Source organism: Panicum virgatum, chromosome 2K (assembly GCF_016808335.1).
Source record: "Panicum virgatum strain AP13 chromosome 2K, P.virgatum_v5, whole genome shotgun sequence".
In the NCBI taxonomy this organism is placed as follows: domain Eukaryota; kingdom Viridiplantae; phylum Streptophyta; class Magnoliopsida; order Poales; family Poaceae; genus Panicum; species Panicum virgatum.
In genome coordinates, this window is record NC_053137.1 from 54,890,782 (window position 1) to 54,910,665 (window position 19,884).

At 44.4% G+C, this 19,884-nt stretch overlaps 1 protein-coding gene and 1 pseudogene across 2 annotated transcripts; both read left to right on the plus strand.

Annotated features, from left to right (window-relative positions):
* The first annotated feature begins 1,880 nt into the window (after nt 1-1,880).
* LOC120686231 (HMG1/2-like protein) lies at nt 1,881-3,969 on the plus strand. Of its 2 annotated transcripts, none has more exons than XM_039968420.1 (8): nt 1,881-2,026; nt 2,132-2,177; nt 2,301-2,378; nt 2,470-2,527; nt 2,630-2,674; nt 3,294-3,374; nt 3,473-3,538; nt 3,652-3,969. In XM_039968420.1, exons 2-8 carry the CDS (start codon nt 2,140-2,142, stop codon nt 3,661-3,663), a joined length of 378 nt encoding a protein of 125 aa, XP_039824354.1. In that variant the 5' UTR covers nt 1,881-2,026; nt 2,132-2,139; the 3' UTR covers nt 3,664-3,969. The 2 variants fall into 2 exon arrangements, with proteins under 2 accessions (XP_039824354.1, XP_039824349.1); XM_039968415.1 differs by having other exon boundaries at nt 1,882-2,026; nt 3,473-3,541.
* A 13,580-nt stretch (nt 3,970-17,549) lies between these two features.
* LOC120686282 lies at nt 17,550-19,884 on the plus strand (annotated as a pseudogene).

Genomic DNA, 19,884 nt, shown 5'->3' on the forward strand with positions numbered 1-19,884 from the left:
AGGTCCCGGGTTCGAGCCCCAGCATCTGCACATTTGTATGGGTAAGGCTTGGGGCTTAAAGACAACCCTTCCCCAGACCCCGCACAGCGGGAAGCCTACGGCACTGGGCACGCCTTTTTTTTTTTAAATTAACCAATATATAATCACGGAACTCCACGTTACAGAGATGGAGACAGGTAATGGCAATCATATGTTGCTTCAGTCAAAAGGAAAGGGGCATGTCAGCATCCAAGAGGCTCTTTTTTCTTTCTTTCAGATATAGTTTCTCGGTTAGAATTTTGATTGCCTTACCTCGGTCCATTAGTCCCTAGGTTCCCGGATAGAAGGGATCGAGGAACAAAAATGTAGCACACTAGTTTGGAACGACAATTATGAACTACTCTATATAAGTATATTGGGATGATAACCGAGTTAGGTTGATGATGCACATTAAGTTCGTGCTTAGCATCTATAGGGGATCACCATGCTCATCCAGGATGCACAATCGACAATTTTGTTCAAATCTTTTCAAAAAGAAAAATAATTTTGTTCAAAAAAAAAGCAGGAAGGAGGTGGGCCGTGTGCCAACACGGGGCAGTTTTAGCCCAGACAAAAGCCTAACCGATCCTTGTTTCATGGGCCAAGTTAGCCATTCTGACCTCGCGGGCTGTATGGTCGTGCGGCGTACACGTACTAGGCCAGAACATGATCGTAGGTTACTATTGCCTTAAGCGTGGCCCAAAGCTCTGGCACACCACGGCGCCGTTCGGCGACCGGAGGACGAGGCAATCGGAGGTTGCCGCGGCTCTCGTGACCGTGCCGGACGCCGAGGACGATCCAGTCGTGCCAGCCACCACTTTGGTCGCCCAAACGACGCGAAAAGTTACACCCATCCGTGAAAAGATTTTGCAAATAAATTTCGTTTAGTACTCCATATATGTGAGATTTTTTTCTCGGGAATCGTGTGCGACAGGTATGATAGGGAAACCAAACAGAGCCTTTGACACTGTTGGGCTGTAGGGTGTTAGGCTGGCTCCAACGCACCCCATCCCTCCCCCACCCCATATCGGAGGAGCTATGTAGGGTGTTAGGTTGGCTCCAACGCACCCGTCCCTCCTCCCACCCCATATCAGGGGAGTTATAGGGGGAAATCCGATACAACGGTTTCGCCTATAGCTCCCTCTATATAGGGGGAGTTAAAACTCCCCCCACATATAGGGTGAGTTCTAACTCCCCCTATATCTCTAATCACACTATTTCTTCACGATATTAATTCCGTTTGAGCCCCGCAACATGATGATAATGTGTATTATGACAGTACAAATACTGTATGATTTTTTTAAATTCAAAAACGTTAAATAAATAGTTAGTTAATGAGTGATAGTATATAGGGGGAATGGTTGGAGAGAAGGAGTTATAGGGGGAGAAATTTTTTGAAGGAAGGTAGTAAAATATAGTAAATAATATGTTTGTGGGGAGTTGGACGGGGAAATGGTTGGAGATAGCGTTAGAGCTGCTGAACAGAGTGAAGGAAAACAACTACCATGCATTAAATGCATCTTCCCCACCACGGATGACACGTGGGCCCGCAACCTTCGACCACTCTCGCGAGGTTACGGAATGCCCGAACTGACCCTCCAAGAAGCACAGGGCGGGCGGAAGAAGCACACCGTGAAAACTCCCGCCTTCAGCGGAAAATAACCAGAACCACACCCACGTAGTCACTGACGGGCGGGCCCCGGGACCCCTAACTATTCAGAATCCATCGAAGCAGCGCCCGCAGGCTAGCCGGGGATCACGTACTCGTAGCGGGGAGGCAGCAGCCAGCGGCGCGCCGCGCGGCCAATAGGAGGCGAGCCCCCGGATCGGTGACGTGGCGAAAACATTTCATGTCCCGCGCAAACGCTCACCGCCCCCCGCCTTTAAAGGCCGCCCCCTTCTGCCCCCACTTTCCCCTCCACTTCGCATCACGCCCACCACGCACACAGGCGCTCGTCACGCGGCGCCCGAGCACACATCCAAACCCACTTCCCGATCCGACCCGGAGGTACTGCGAGTTCGAAATCTAGATCAAATCGTTGCGAATTCGAGGCTGTTGGGTGTGGGTTGGTGCTGAGATTTTTTTTTGGTTTCGTTGGATTTGGTGTGGCAGGTTCGGAGATGAAGTCGAGGGCGAGGTCCAGCGGAGCCGACTCCAGGTACGGTTCGATCCGGCCGCCTCCTTCCCTCCATTTCCGGGATGTTTTTCTGGTGGTTTCGATTCGTTTTGCTTGGGGTTCTGACTGGGTTTCGTTTGCTGTTGTTGGTTGGTGGTGGTGCAGGCTCTCCGTGAGGAAGTCCAAGGCCGAGAAGGACCCCAACAAGCCCAAGAGGCCTCCGAGCGCCTTCTTCGTCTTCATGTGAGTGCTAGATTGATGGGGCTCTTGCGATTTTTTTTTTCTCGCGTTGTTTTGGTTTCGTTCTGATCGATTGCTGTGATGGTTTCTGCAGGGAGGAGTTCAGGAAGGACTACAAGGAGAAGCACCCCAATGTCAAGCAAGTCTCCGTGGTAAGCGTTGTTTCCTCCGCGAATTCGTCGTTCGGTTCGAAAATTTTCGCGGCTTGGTTGTGAAGTTATCGTTTCTGATGCTTGTGGCTTTGTGAATGGCAGATTGGCAAGGCTGGTGGGGACAAGTGGAAGTCCCTGTCCGATGCTGTGAGTTTGCTGCCTTCCCTCTCAGAAGTTCAAACTGTCTAGATTGTTTCGTTGTTTTTTTGGGGTCGTTTGAATGCCTGTTCAAATTTCATCCGGGTTTGGGGCCCTTGCGTTGCGCGTATATATGTGGTTATCTGCTGCAATGTCTGTCAAACTCGTGTGTTAGTCGAGTTCAAGTTTTGAGGGTTATGCTCCAATAGATGGTTGCCAGTTTAAATTTCACTCATGACTTTATTACTAGTAGTTTTAACTGGTCGTTAAGATGCAGATGCTTGTTCCAGTCTTAATCTTAGATCTATGGAGCTTAGTTCTATTCTGCTTTGATGGATTACTGCTCGGTTCACGAGAGAATGAATTAGACATTGCATGTTCAATTTGGTGTCGAAATGTGTTCGTTCATAAGAGTGTTATATTGACGAACTTGTACATTCAGTTACTGCGATGCCCCTGCTGCAGTATATATTGGATATGGCTATTTACGTTTGCAATTAGAACTAAGATGGAACACTTTTCTGTCCTCTGACGTTGCTATGTGACTGCTGCAGTATATATTGGATATGGCTATTTACGTTTGCAATTAGAACTAAGATGGAACACTTTTCTGTCCTCTGACATGCAGGAAAAATCTCCCTTCGTGTCCAAGGCCGAGAAGCTCAAGGCTGAGTACAACAAGAAGATGGACGCCTACAATAACAAGACGGTACACTCCGCTCTCCACTCTCATCGCCTGACATTGCCGGCACATTGGTCTTTTATCGTACATGGAAGTGATGTGTGTCCATGGCATCTGCTTTGCAGGCTGGAGGCCCTACAGCTTCTGGTGACTCTGACAAGTCCAAGTCCGAGGTGAACGATGAGGATGAGGAGGTGAGAAAGAATAGAGCCGCCTCCTTGCTCTTGTGTGCATTCCACCGCCTGCTGTTTTCACTCTCTGGGTCACAACCTCATAGATCTGTCGTCTGAAACTTGTTTTGCAGGGTGACGAGTGATGCATCCAGCTCTCAGTCGTCGCAGTCAGTAGTAGGGAAGTCTTCGTCGTCGGCCTAACCGGGCATTGCTGCCCCTTAGCCTTTGGATGCTGTCTGTCTCTCTAGATGTAGCAGTAGTAGCTGTCCCCTCTCGAGTTGGTAGTTGCAAGTGTCGTCCCTGAAGTGAGGCAGTTTAGTGTTAGTGTGTTCGCTTCTTCGTCACTTGACCGTCGTTGGAATGTCAACCTGCAGTCTGTACTTACCCCGAGCATCCGTTCCTGTTTTAAATCTAAGATCTCAATAGACGAGTTAATTTGCTGAACTGAATTCTGTTTTTCTTGTTCGCATCTCTGCTTGTTGTCTACTGTTCGATGATGGCGATTATGGCCTCTGGGCTGCTCTTTGCCGTGATGTGAGATCGACGGATCGTGAAGATTTGGTTGTGCATCTGAATGTTTTGCAGGCACCAGTCTGTATTGGCTGTCTGTTATCTGGTCTGAATTGTTTCCGGTAACTGGCAGTTGGAATGACCTGAGATGACCATGACACATTCTGATCTGATTTGTTGAAGTTGGAGTCTGCATCTGGAATTTGGAATGTGCTAGTACCATGTTTCGTCTACACATTCTGTCCAGGAGGCCAGAACGGAAGAAATTCTGCAGTTTTGGCCTTTCTGGGTAAAATGTTACTGGTGCAATTCGACACTGGGATTGTAATCCGGTCAGAACTCAGAACTGCGATTTTTTTTTGGGTTTTGATATTGTAGCACTTTCGTTGTTATTTGGTAATTAATGTCTAATTATGGATTAATTATATTTAAAATATAGATTAATTAGATTTAAAAGATTTATCTCATGCTAATTGGTTAGATTGTGTCATTAGTTATTTTTTCAACTGCATTTAATACTTTATGTATGTGTCCGTACATTCAATGGTAATGTAGAATTATTTTTTTTGAACTACACTGGGCTACTGGCCGGCGGCGATCCGAATTTGACGCAGCGTCAACGGCTAAAGGCAAGACGTCGCAACTGAACTGGAGAAAAGACAGGCCAATAGGCCATCGCTCAGAGGGAGTGACGGGCTGACGGCATGTGCCATTCTGCAGCTGCGCATGCTCGGGATACGTTGCTCCGACTCCGAGCACGAGTGCGCGACCGTTGGGATATCAGTCTGAACTTTAATGGTACTCGTAACGGATCTAGCCTCTCTGGTCGGAGCAGATGGTCTCAGGACAGAATCGTGTGACATCGAGTCAGATTCATGCTGTGTTCACTTCCAAAATTTCTCTCCAAATTTCACTTTCACCTATCACATCAAATCTTTTACCTCATGTATGGAGCATTAAATATAGATAAATAAAAAATTAATTGCATAGTTTTGATGTACACGACGAGACGAATCTTTTGAGTCTAGTTAGGTCATGGTAGGACAACAATTACCACGAACAAATGAAAATTGCTACAGTGTCCGATGTGACTCTTTTTACCACTATTTTACAGATCTAAACACACCCTCGGGACAGGGCGACGCTGATATCTAACCTTTCCATCATCCGGCCTGACTAAGAGGATTGCAGGGTGGAAAGACATATTGCTCTCGAGTGCTGGCAAACTTACCTTGCTCAATTCTTGTCTAACTAGTATCCCTACCTACCTTATTTTGGTGATTAAATTCCCTAAATGGGCCATTGAGAATCTTAATTCTCAATGGCCAATTTCCTATGGCATGATACTGAAGGTAAACATAAATACCACTTATCCAACTGGTATAGCCTAGCACAAACTAAAAAACATGGAGACTGGGGGATTCCTGATATTGGTATTATGAACCTATGTCTGCTAGCCTCCTGGATCAACAGATACCACATTAGTGATGAAGTGATCTGGGAAAATATAATTGACTTCAAATATAATAGTAATCCTAATTATTCTGCAACCCAGAAATCTCCTCTTCTGCTTTTTGGAAAGGGGTCTTGTGGGCTTACAAAAGCTGCACAGGTGGGGATTAGATGGAAAATAGGTGATGGCAAGACTATAAGGTTTTGGGAAGATTGGTGGTTTGTCAATTGTAGCCTAGCCACACAATTCTGGGATCTGTACATCGACCTAAAACTCTTTCAGGAGAGGGGTCAATGAAAACCAAATGCAAGAGTGGTTGAATTTAGTTAGTATCGCGGAATCCATTTCCTATACTGAGGATTGTGATGCCATTATCTGGGCTTTCGATTCTAGTAATAAGTTTACTGTTCATACCATGTATAAAACCATCAGCTTTAGAGGCATTCAGCCTGTATACACTCCTGTAGTTTGGAATTTACATATTCCACCTAGGATTCACGTTTTTCTTTGGCTCTTGAGTAATAACAAGACCCTCACTAGAACTAACTTGGCTAAAAGAAGAACCTTGGAGGACATTTCTTGTTTGTTCTGTGCCGAAGATGAGTCGGTTCAGCATCTGTCCTTTAGCTGTTGTGTGGCTACCTTAATGTGGAAACACTTGTCTGATATCTACAATATTCAGATTGGTGAAGATTTTGAATCTGTTGCTCGTTGGAGGATAAATAACAATAAAAACAGTGTACTTAATATGAGTGGTGCTGCGTTACTTTGGTGCATTTGGAACTTACACAATGGTATGTGTTTTCAGGGGAAGAGCTGGAGGAATGAGAAGGTACTACTGAACAAGTTGGCGCGGACGTTGAAGTCTTGGCTACCGCTGTGCAAGGAGAACAACGTGGAGAGTCTGAACCGGGTGATCAGAAGCTTGAAGACCAAAAGCTAGCTACCACTACGGTTAACCGAAAGATCTCTGGAGAGAGTGACTTCTACACAGTCAATGTTGGCTCCGTAGTCATCAGAGTTAGAAGCGTCCAGTCAGGTCTCCAGCCACACTTCTGATGGTGGAGAGGAAGCTGTTTCATCCGCTTTGAGGTCCTGTTTGGTTGCGCCCGCTTTGAGGTCCTGTTTGGTTGCGCGTTGTAAAATTTTTGAAAAGACATCTTTCTACATTTGAAGTACTAAACATAGATTAATCACAAAAATAATTACAGAACTCATCTGTAAATCGCGAGACGAATCTAATGAGCCTAATTAATCCGTCACTAGAGGTTGTTTACTGTAGCATTACTGTAGCAATTTAGCGTCTGATTACAGCCTAATTAGGTTCATTAGATTCGTCTCGCCATTTACAGACAGCAGTCGCAATGCGTTTTTTATTTCGTCTAGATTTAAGTCTCTATGCAGGCGCCGAATTTTTTTTTGGAATTTTGAATTTTGGAACTGAACACGGGCCGAATGTTTTACCTGTGTAGGAGTTGTTTAGCGGGCGCGCTTAGAATACACTTTAAACTCAGAGCTCGAACCTGTGAACTTTGTGCTTTATTTCGTTGAAATACAGCGGAGAAACTTTTTCTTTAAAAAAAATCCGGCCTGACTAACCATTGTGCGACCAGTAACCGCTGGATCACAAGTTCTTGCCGCGAATGCCTTGCGATATGAACCCATTCATTTTCTTGTGAATTAGAATGACTAATAATTTGGGGGGGGGGGGGGGGGGGGGGACGTTGGAAAATGCCGCAACACTACCAGATCTGTCAGCTGGCAGATTAAGGATATCCGTACATCTACATTTCTACACGGAACACCCCTGTTTAGTTGGTGAAAAGTATTGGTTTTGGTACTGTAGCACATTTCGTTGTTACTTGACAAATAATGTCTAATCATGGACTAATTTGTCTTAAAAAATTCATCTCATGCTAATCAGTTAGACTATGTAATTAGATATTTTTTCAACTAATTTAATGATCTATGCATGTGTACGAACATTTGATGTGATAGATACCGTAGAAATTTTTTTGAAAATTAATCAAGGATGGTAGTTTGACGTAAATATTAAATGTTGCAACCAAACACCTATATTTTGAATTGGAAAAGGTTCAATTTACTCTCCTCAAGTCTAGCTAAAGTGTGGATAATCCTCTAAACTAGAATCTGATTCAATTTACCCCCTAAATTATACCATTTAGTTTATTTTACCCCATAATACAATTTATCTTTTTTGTTTCTCCATACACAAGCTGAATTTTAATTTCAAAATTTGCAGGATATTATTGGACATCACAATGCATATTTAAAATAAGTTTTATAATTTTCTCTATTAGTTTTCATATAATTTTGAACTCCAATATTTAATTTATTATTAAATATCCTAACCTATCAAAATAATGATAAAAAAATTATGATTTATTTTTATAACATACATTATGGAGTGTACTATTATGCTATAAAATTTCAACTTAAAACTCCACCTATGCATGGATAAATGAAAAAAATGAATTATATTAGAAGGTAATTTGAGCTAAATGGTATAGTTTAGGGAGTAAAATGAACCAAATAATAGTTTAGAGAGTTATCTAGACTTTAGCTATAGTTGATGAGTGTAATTTAGACTTTTTACTTTGATAGACAGTGAAGAACACGCATAGAAGTCTTCTCCGCCCCACCTCCGCCGTCACTATAGTTTATCAGCCACAATTTTCGCACGGATCAGTGATAACATTGTGTTTTCCCTTTCTAACCGAGTGTATTCAGTTAGCTCTATCAAAAATGGAACAAGTCCATTCCATCTGAACTTGTCAGGGGCTCTGTTTGGAACATTAGCCCATGGCTAATTTTGAGGGCTAATGTTTAGTCTTAAATTGGTAGGCTAAAGATTAAATTAAGGTGGGCTGTTTGGATCAATGGGCTAATGCACACACTCTCTGTCCCATTCTCATGTCTAGGTGTGTGTGCATACTCACCTTTATTATGGGGACCATACAAAATTAGCCCCATTATCACCCCTTGGAGGGATTAAGGATTTTGAGAGGGATAATCCACTTTAATCCAAAATTATCCCACATGTTTGGATGCATGAGGGATAATTTTGGACTAAAAAATGAGGGATAACCATTATCCCTATGTATCCAAACAGACCCAAGGAGTCTAAAATATCTCCTGAACTACAAAACCAGAAATCTTGCCCCAATCACCCCTGGCTAGTTTTTACAGTGGTTTTCGCTGATGTCAGCATGTGAGTCCCACATGTCAGCCTCTCTCTCCATCTCTCCTCGGGTTCTGCCTCCTCCCTCAGCCTCCCTCCGCCCACCGCCGCCCTCGGCCTTCCTCCGCCGAGCGAGCTCTCCGCCACCGCCGCCAGTTTCTACCTGCCGCTCGTTCTCACCACTGCCGCCGCCAGTTCCTTCCAGCCACTGTACGCCCCTGTCTCGCCGCTGTAGCGAAAATGGCATCTCATGCCATATTTCAATATAATATTTTGGTGATTGATATAGACAACACAACACTTGGACTAATATGATTGTTAAGATAACCATTCTCAGGCTTTTAGGTTCAAGTGATGACAAAGAGAAGATAGGCGTAGCTAGGTCCGAAGGGCCGCCCCTACGGGGGTTCCGCTACTCGGTTAGCGGACGGGGGTCGAGGGGGAGCCGCCCCTCGCGGGTCTCAGGGCAGCGCCCTGAAAGCTCTTCGGTCCAAAGAGTCGAAGATCGAAGAGACCGTGAAGAAATTCAATACACCGGTTGAACCGATGATAAGGAAAAGACACACGCCGGTGTAATTGTACAGGAGCTGGAAACTGAAGATACACTCGCCGGTTAAACCGACGCTAAAGAAATTGCATACGTCGGTGCATTGACCGATGAAGACAGAGGAAATTCTATACACCGGTTAAACCGACGATTGGTTCTTGATGAACGTCGGTGCAGTTGTACAGAGAGTTAGTTTTTCAGCAACTACACTCACCGGTTAAACCGACGCTGCATCGGTTGATTACGTCGGTCGATTGAGGTAGCCGTTGAAGTATAACAGCTAGTTGGAAAATGCACTCACCAGTTAAACCGGTGATGACAAAAATGGGAGCATCGGTTTAACCGATGATAGAGCTTTTTGTCAGCCTTTTTCCAACGGCTATTTTGGGTGTGTGGGCTATATATATGCCACCCCACGGCTCATTTGACAGTGCTGGAGACCATACAAGCATACAAGAGTAAAAAATCATCTCCAACCATCCTAGAGCTTCATTGTACATCATATAGGCTTAAGCACACTTGTGAGAGTGCTTAGTGCTTGTAATAGGGATTAGTTCTTGCGAGAGCTCCCTTGAGAGAAGCCTTGCTGCGGCAAGCAACTTGTGATCCATCGTGTGACCCTCCGTCTTGGTGTGGAGTGGCAACGACACTTTGTGCGGGGGAAGAGGAGGCCCCCTCCTTGGTGGAGAAGCTCCGTAGTGGATTTCGGCCGGGTGACCGAGAGAGGCGGTGGCGGTGCACGAGACTTAGTGTCTTGTGGGCACTTGCCTTTGCTTGCCGGCATCGCCTTGGTGGCGTAGTGTAAGACGTGATCGGAAGAGCCTCGGTGTCCCGTGGACGTAGGCGTTTGTGCCGAACCACGTTACATGACCGTGTCTACTCGGGAGTTTGCATCCCTCTTGCACTTACCTCTTTACTTACCATATTACGTTTCCGCACTTACTTTATCTTGCATACCTTTACTTTTCTAGATAGTTTGTTTAGGTTTGGCTATAGGTTGCAAGTATTTTGGGGTAAGTAGAGAATAGTAAAGATAAACCTTAGTCATAACTAGCATGTATAGGATGTGTTAGGTTTATCTTATGCAAGTAGTTTGAGCCCTAGGTTAAAAAGCGATTAGCGACCCTATTCACCCCCTCCCCTCTAGGGTCGGACACCCCGGTGATCCTTACAGCCGCCGCTGGTTCCTTTAGGCCGAAGAACGCCCTTGTCCCACTGTAGATTGAGGCACGATAGCGGTGGCGGGGGCGACTGCTCAGGAAGAGGCGAATTGAGGTGCGGCGGCGGCTCAGGAAGAGGCGGCGGTGAGTCGAGAGGAGGCTGCTCCGACTTGTAACACCCCGGGTGTTTGCACAGTAATTAAATAGGTGTCTGCACAGTAATTGTGTATGTTTGCTATGCATCATGTGCTTGAAATGCTTAAAAAGGATCTTTTTGTAATTATGAAAGGTTATATGTGTATTTATGATTTTATGCAAGGTCCTTTCTTTAGTTATTTCTGTTTATAGCTTTTATGGAGGGTGTTTGTGCAAAATTTCAGTGCATTTATTGCATGGCATCCAATTTTGCTTGAAGGTCTACATTTGAAGTGAAATTGCTTTGGAAAAGACAAATTTCCTGGAATTCAAAATCCCTTCAATGATTTTAATTTTAGCTCTTGAATATTTGGTCAAATAAATTTTTGCACAACATCAAAGTTGTAGATCTTAAAAAGTTGAACAACTTTCATGTTGGGCACTTTTCCATTTGAGTTTTGGTTTAAAAGTTATCGCTGGTTTACAATTTAGTCCCTGGAACTTTTGGTAATTGCAAAATGACCCTTTTCTTCCACCTCCAACCCCCTGCTCTGTTTTCTCTCTCGCCGCCGACAGCGCCGCCCGCCGCCGCCGTGGAGCGCCTTCCCGGCCTTCCCGGCCGTTAATTCGCCGTGCGCTGTCACCCACGCGTCGCCCCGGAGCTCCTCCCCCTCCTGTTGCCTCGCGCTGGAGCTCCCCGGCCGTGCCACGCGCACCGCCGAGTCCAGAAGCGCCCGCGCCGCCGCCACCTCACCGTCGCGGTGGAGAGCCCGCTGCAGTGGCCGCCGTCCTCGTCTAGCGAGCGCCCGAGCCCTACAAATACCCCAGAAACCAATTCCTACCGCTCTTTTTCTTTCTCCTCGCTCCCACACCGCAGAACACCGCCGCCGCCCCGCTTGAACGCCGGCGAGCTCACCCCGCCGCCGAGCCGCCAACCCAGACCCGCTCCACCCCTACAGCCCCCACCTTTAGCACCGCCTCGACCTCGCGCAGCTCCTAGACCGCTTCCCCTCGCCCGAACCTCACCGGAGCCACCCCGCCGCCGTGCTCCGAGCCCGCAAGCCGCCGCTCGCCGTCGACACCCCATCTCCGACCACTCTAGACTCGATTCCAAGCACCCAGAGGTGCGCCGTGGACCCGTGAAGCTCACGCACCCCTCCACCCTCGCCGCCGGTGAGCCCCTCGCCGGGAAACCGTCGGTCAAACCCGCGCTCCCCCTCTGACCCGACCCGAGGACCTCGGTTTTGAATTTGAAAAACCCCAGGGGGTTATCTGCGTAGTCAGTGACTCATAGGAATAGTGTCCGCAGGGACTTGTTTGTAATAGTTTGCTGTGATATTTGAAATTCAATATCAATTCATAGAAAATTCGTAAATTAGCAAATCTTAATGTTTTGGAATCCTCTTGAAGTGCTCTATGCAGAAGAACCATAATATGCTAGGCTTTAGTTGCAAGTTTTTGCTGTAGATTTTGATTTGTGTTACTAGGTATATAAATACTTGTTCTTTAATCTTTTTCTTATCTGATGCTTGAAAGCTTGTATTGCTCTGAAATTTTTGTGGTAGTTGAATCATGTTACACTAGTCTTGCTATAAAAATTTCATGATCAGTTCTTTGTTATAGCTATTTATTTGATTTAATACTTGTTTAGTAGACTTTAATTATGATAAATAGTTTCTGTTCTTAGTAATTCATGAATTTATTTATGCATGTTCTTCTGGAGTAGATTAGCTTGTCCAGGAAGTTTGAGCCTTAGTTCATGACTAAAACAGGAGCTAAAATTGAATCTTTCTAAACTGATGTCTGTTTTGTTTATTTTCTCAGAATTAATTCCGTATATATAAAATCATGAAAAATTCATAGTATATAAATCATCCCTGTTTATATATCCTGTTAAATTTTGAGCTTCTGCTTGGCTCTAGTTTGATCTGTATAATTCAATCTTGTACTAGGTGTTGCCTGCATAAATGATTTATTGTGATTAAATGGTTATATGTCTTGGCATGATTTTTATAGGGTAGATTACTTTGTTCATGTTCTGTTTAGTGTAATTTTGGTAGATTTGATTACTATTTGTAATCTGAGTTGTTGATTTATTTACAAACCATGACTTAATCTTATAGGAAATCACCACCACTCATTTTGTGAAGTTAGTTAACTTCTTTTGTGCTGTTGATCATGATGCCTTGTGTAGTTAGATTTGTTATTTAACTACTCTATAAACGATTGCCCATGTATGTTTTTAATGTTGTTCTTGCATTGCATATAGACACGACTGCCTTATCGGACGGGACGTACGAGCTGATCCCGGAATCTGACGGAGGTGATCCCGAAGCTCAAGTAAACACTGTCGAACTAACTGAAGCCCCGGACCAAAGTTCGGAAGAGCCTAGAGCTGAAATAGTTAGCAATTATCGAGAAGGCAAGCCCCGGGCATAACCTATATTTCAAATTAATATCATTTACTGTATTACTTACTTGTGCAATTACAGTTCATAGGATTTGAATTGAAACCCTAGATGCATGATCCTAGGAACCTATGTACTGAACACTAGACCTGAGTTCGACTACTTGCTAAGCTTATAGGACCGGTAAAAGTCGAGTGATTGCCTGTCACTCGCGAGCTTTATAGGAATTGATTGTTTACTTTCTGTTATCAATATAAGGACGACGGACGGGGTTGTGTTCGATATCATGACCTTATGTGATACCCCGTCTGTGTTGATAAACTTGCTAAGGTCGCGGTGTGTGGTAGTGCCGGTTAAGTTTTTGAAAGTACTAGCCACATACCGTAAATATGGTACGCGGCAAGCCTAGTAGCTGATTGGACCGGGGAGTGGATATACCTTTCACTCTCTCAGTAGGGATAGGTTTTATTTTATGTTGCGCAACACTACGACTTCGAGGGACAAGGTTCGGCCTTGGAGCCCTGTAGTCGGGGAGAGTGACCCTATCCACAAGCCGGAAAGAAAGGTCAACGGTTGTTTGGGAATGACCCGACGGTGTTCCAGACGTGTGTGCTAGGTTATCCTTGCAAGGTTGAATTTCGATTCAGAATCGTCTGCCTCTCACGATGAAATGAGACTGCTTGATTGATCTGCCACACAGAGTAATAAGAGCAACAATATTATGATCAATCTTGATGTTTGCTTAGAAGTTCCACCATGATTGAATAGTAGTTGCTTACATAGAGTGGTTAATCTACTAGAATCTTGAAAGCTAAAACTTGAAAGTAAGGACCTACTCTTTATTGCTTTTCAGCAAAGGAAAATCAGAGCCTTACAAAGCCTTGCATAGTCTAGCTAAGGTGGGCTACTTATACCGTTGGCGGTTAAGTCTTGCTGAGTATTAGAATACTCAGCCTTGCTGTTGAAACCCTTTTTCAGGTATGAGTTTTGAGGATCAGATCGCTAGCTTGACCTATCCTTGCTCGTTGCCTCCTGGCTGGTCCGTAGAGTGGGATACGTCTTCGGCCGGCAATGACTATGACGAGTGATACCATGCTTGGGCTAGCCTGGTATCCTTTTTGCGACGTGTTGTAGACGTCGTGTTTTATCTTCCGCTGTTTAAACCCTGAAGCTTTATACTTATGGCTTGTACAACTGTTTTACTTAAGTTGGCTTTGTAATAATGTTTTTAACTGGTTTGTAATCATTACTATGCCTGTGTTGTAAAATTGTGGTTGTAATATCTCTGAACTCGCATTCGTGCGGGGTATGCTTGTTCGATCCAAGAATCGGTGGTTGTATCGGGACGTTACCCGACAGACCAAAAATTGTTCCATTTGAAGTGTGTTTGAGCTAATGTTGCCTTTATGGTGATGATCTGCGCACTTGAGCCGGGATAATTTAGGCGGTTCTGCCACACGACTGGAGCAAGGGTGGCCGCCGGGGGGGGGTTAGTTTAGGGGGGCAAGATATCCGGTTCAACTCCAGCAAACTGAAATGACTCGGGGTGAGGCGTATATATAACCCTCCAACTCAAAGGAGACGTTACTAGCCGTTATTCACTTTTCTGCGTAGGTATCGTTGCAACCGGTGATCACTATCGGTTTATCCGATCACTCACAGGATGAAATTAGCCGTTGATTCCTCTGACACGCTCTGCTTCTGACTCAGCTGTCATCGGTTAAACCGGTGCATTACACCGACGCCCCATCAGTTCAACCAGTGCTGAAGACTGGGCTCTTGACCTCTTGACACGCTCTCTGAGTAATGGTTCAGTGAATGCATTGATACCCTTGTATGCACCGTCGATTTAACCGGTGCTGAAGGCCCGACTTCACGCTGCTTGACATCGTCTTTGGGTAATAGTACGGTGCATGCACCGAAGCCTCCAAGTGACCCGTTAGTTCAACCGGTGTGACAGTGTTTCTTCACTTGGTCTCCAAAACATATTGCACAAAGCACTGACGCTGAGCCATCGGTGTATCTGAAGCCGACCGGTTTAACCGGTGTAGTGTCATCGGTTAAACCGGTGCTACTGTTTTCTGTAGAACTCGTTCAATTCAGCATTTCTTTGAGTTCTTTCTTCGTGTTTTGCTTTACTAGAACTTTTTACTTCATTCTTGGGACCTAGATAGATTCATTTGACAAACTTATTAGTCCCATTTATTACGTTGTCATTCGATCACCAAAATCACTTGAAATGACCTAAATGGGATCATGTTCATTACAGTCATAACATCTATACCGCTCTCTACTCCAGGATCATCGCCTTGCTAGGACAGCTGCTCATCAAGTGCTCTGATGTAAATGGACTAATCATGAGAACATTGCCTTTGTACCTGACGTCTGCACACAAGAGCTTCTTCTCAGTAACGAGCACTCGCAAAGAGCACTCTGCTGAGTACTGACTGCCACACGAGTATAGCATGAGCAGATAACCTTTTATTGATTCATTTGACTGCCGTATAAGATTTTGAATTTTTATTGAACACAAAAGTTATAGAGTCGAAGACCTTCAAGGTTCTTGCAAAATTAGTTTACCATAAATTCACTGACACAGTAAAAATGTGAATTTCATACATAGTTACATAAGCATTAGTCTGATCTACTGCGAAATTATATGACTACTCACCTACGGCGCTGCACAGGAAATTTAGTTGACAGCACAGAATATGCTGCTCTCCTAACAGATTCACTAACGTCTACTGTTGATTCAATAAACATATTATAGTTTCCTAACAAAGGTGACATTGTCTTTTTAATAATTACTTAAGAAAAGAAGCCACAATATAAACAGAGTAGAAGTATAGATTCAGTTCAAAGATAACTAAGTAGTAAGTAAATGCCAACGGTTGCTAGCCCAGTCGGCTAAGGCTCCCGGATGGCACCCCCCAGGTCGAGGGTTCGAGCCCTGTCGGGGACGGATTTCTCGGCCTGGGGGGTCAAAAAACCACTCTCGCTGTGCTCCCGAGGTTCTTGGACTGGTTGGTCCGACACTCGGGCCGTGTACTCCGACCTAGCCGTGCGGTGCCACCTGGGGGCTGGTCCGACGCTAGGGGGCGGTGGTCCAACCCGGTGAGACGGTGCCGCCAGGCCCAAGACTGGAAAGAGCCGGGGTTCGGGGGGTTTCTCGACCGGGGTCAAACTGGCCTCTTCTTAATAGAAATGCCGCGGGGGCGGTCTTTCCCCCGCCCGGTCCGAGTTTTTTTTTAAGTAAATGTGATCCCACCATGTTCATACTTTGCACTGATCCTTCCCTCATCACACTGTATGACAAAATCAGATAAAGTCATTATTTTATTTCAGACTGACCAACTTTGTGTACGTTGTGTTTTCAGAATGTGGTTTCCCTTAAACTACAAGCAAACAAAAAATAAAAATAGACAGCTGCAATGAAGAGAGCTGTCTCTTCCATGCCTCTTCCATATATTTCATTTTGGCCTAATATTCTGACCATTTTCTATCATACTGTTCCAATTGCTGTTTAAGCATTACATTTTCTTCCTCTTTGTCCCACTATGCAGCCTCAGCATTCTTCCCTCAAGTTCCCTGATGACTCACTGATGAGGATAATATCCATTTGTTTCCTGCCATTGGATAATAACTAGAAACGACTGCTGTGCCTTTTACACCTATGCATAGACAGGGTGAACAAATTCTATATCTTGTACATGGAAAACTTCTCTAGATTTCACACCTTTGCTAGGGCCGCGTTTAGTTCGCAAAAAATAGGGTGAAAAGTTACTGTAGCACGTTTCGTTGTTACTTGACAAATAATGTCCAATCATAAACTAATTAGGCTTAAAAAATTCATCTCGTGCTAATCAGTTAGACTGTGTAATTAGTTATTTTTTTCAACTACATTTAATGTTTCATGCATGCTTCGTGCTCGGCGCAGGACGGGCGGCCTCGAACTCCGGTGCCGGAGAGGCAGAGTACGGACGAGCATGACTCGGCACAGGCGCTTGTCGGGGCGCATCGAGGAGCGGGCACGCCGCTGGCCGGATAAAGAACAAATCGAAATTTTATTCATCGAGAAACTATAATCCACTAAATCACATCCTTCAACTATACCATTTCAACTTATATCGATTTACTGTCTTACCCTTGATCAAATAAAATAATCTCTAAAATAGAATTGTCAGAGTTATTTTTTTTAAACTTGGACCCAACAATTTAATAGGCATCTGGTGCCTATGGTCCCACCATTAAGTATGCATCCGATGCATATAGGTGCATCTCTTTTTTTTGCCTTTTGATGCTTATCAATTCTGTACCGTCAGATCGAACGTCGTGAGCCATCCATTTTCCTCCAACCATTGTAAAAAAATTGAAGTGTGAAATATGCTTATCTAAAAATGTAGTGTTGGTTTATGTTTCTAAACTGCATAGTGCCTATTTATTGTTTATTCTGTCAATGTCAATCTCAAGCTCAACTTGTCAGAACAGCGCCTCTGCATCCTTCCTATCTCGAGTTGGGCCTTATCTGGGCCTGAGATTACGAGCTGGGCTGACTTTTATGTACTGAGAAAGGTAGCATGTGTAGCGGCCGTTGGATGGATAGTGGATGGCATCCGGCAAGGGGAACGGCAGCAGTAACTTTCCTTCGAGACGTCCGCTCGGAATCGCCCCACCCCTCCTCCCTGACTGCGGATCTGCGACGAGCGCTACCCTCCCCCGAGCAGAGCTGCGCCGCCGCCGCTTTTTTGTCCCGACTGAGCAGCTCCGCCGGCCCCTGCCCTCCCCGAGCTGGAGCAGCTCCGCCGCCAGTCCTGATTCCGGTTGTTTTTCTCTTGTTAGTTTTGCAGATTTATCTTTTGCCTCACCTTGCCCATAAGGTGATAATTCTCAAGCTGACAAAATGAGTCATCTGGGGCCAGACCTTCCAGAGGTATGTCATAAAATGCTAATATTAATGGATGAGATATGATCATATTGCAACATAAATATACAAATCACCATGACTGCTTAGCTGAAGGACGTTATGTTGACTAAATAAATTATGAAATGTTTTTTTCCCAAATAGAAAAAAGATTGTAACTAAAACAGATCTTTTCATGCTGTAATCCCCTATACATTCCTAGTGCATCATTATTGTTTTTCTTTGCTCCAACTGCTGTATATCTCTATGCAACATATTTAGTAGAGCTGTCAGCTGCATTTTATACTTCTCTTATGGGTGGATGCAGGACATTTGGAAGCATATACATTCCCTAATGCCACTGCGAGATGCTGCCCGTGCTGCCTGTGTTTCTCGTCCCTTTCTAAGTTCTTGGAGACGATATCCCAACCTCACCTTAACACTGCATTCATTGGGCTACTTTGATTTCACCAAGAAAGTTAACAGCATTCTGAAAAATCACTCCGGCGTTGGCATCAAGAAACTCATTCTTGAATTTGTTAAATGCTATGATTGCAACGACATTATTAATCATCTAGATAGTTGGCTTAAAATTACTGTTACACCACAGATTGAAGAACTGACACTTATATGCCCAGAGTGGTTTCCAGATGACCCAGAGTGGTTTCCAGACGACCCAGAGTGGTTTCCAGATGACAAGTGTTCATCCATGCTGAGATACAAGTTCCCATGCTCACTTTTATCTAATGGAAGAGGAAACTCAATTCAGTATCTTGATCTTGAATGCTGTGCCTTCCAATCCACAGCACATCTTGGTCCCCTGGGAAGCCTAACAAGGCTGCACCTATGCCATGTTTGTATGACGGAGGACGAGCTAGGGTGCTTTCTTTCTAGTTCTCTAGTGTTGGAGCGGTTGGAACTTATTGATTGCTATGAGATAATTTGCTTGAAGATACCTGGCTTCCTGTACCACCTCAGCTATCTGCATGTGTATGGATGCGGCATGCTGCAAGACATAGAGAACAAGGCTCAAAATCTTCGCACCATTTACTTTGGAGAATTCCCGGCACTATATTCTCTGGGAGTGTCGCTGCGCCTTGGAGAGTTGTTGCATCTGAACAACATAGAAATGTGGTGCAACGATGCTGCCTGTTATGCTCGTTCAGAGCTTCCATCAATCGCCCCGAGTCTTGAGACTCTTACCATGGGCTCGCTTTGTGAGGTATAATCTAAAACTAATGATATGCATATACCATATGTCATGCCAGCTTGCACTTTAATAAAATTGTGGCATATATATGCAGATGACCAATGCACCAACAGCACCTAGCAAGTTCCTCCACCTCAAATACTTGTGTATTCATCTTGGTGGTGTATCTCCAGCATATGATTATTTTTTGCTGGCTTCTTTCTTTGATGCTTCTCCTTCCTTGGAGACTTTCAGACTCAATGTCAGTCATTATTCAATTTGACAATATACTGGTCCTGGTCGCTACAGTGAACCACTAAATTTGATCTGCTTTACATTTTCAGCTACCGCAGGAACTCATGGAGCATGATTGGATTTCTGGAGGTTCCTCAGATCTGAGGCAGATGCGACGACACTGTCATCACAACCTCCAGAGATTCGAGATCACAGGTTTTGGCTCTGCAAAGAGCTTGGTTGAGCTAACATGCTATATTCTTGAGAGCACGTTGTCACTCAAATGCGTCACGCTAGACACCACTTTGCGGGGAGCTTTCAGGTGTTCTGACAGCAAGTATAAGAAATGTTTTTCGATGCCCAAGGGTAATATCATGGAAGCACAAAGGCGCTCTTGGCTATCAAAAAATACATTGAAACAAAAGTTCCTGCTACAGTTAAGTTAAATGTTGTTGAGCCTTGTAGACAGTGCCACACCCTTTAAATGTAGGTTTGTGTCATCTTCAGTCTTTAATTAGCATGCTTATTCTTTAAATAACCAGGATTTTTAATTTTTACCTCTGTAATATATGGGATGAGCTTAAAGTTATATATTATTGATCCATACAACATGCCTTTTTATCATA

What these genes read in the sequence shown, in the direction of transcription:
- LOC120686231 (XM_039968415.1), top strand. Translation starts at nt 2,140, where the DNA reads ATGAAGTCGAGGGCGAGGTCCAGCGGAGCCGACTCCAG. An exon ending in AGCGCCTTCTTCGTCTTCAT is followed by an intron (nt 2,379 to 2,469) that starts GTGAGTGCTAGA and finishes TGGTTTCTGCAG; the next exon opens with GGAGGAGTTCAGGAAGGACT. An exon ending in GGAAGTCCCTGTCCGATGCT is followed by an intron (nt 2,675 to 3,293) that starts GTGAGTTTGCTG and finishes TCTGACATGCAG; the next exon opens with GAAAAATCTCCCTTCGTGTC.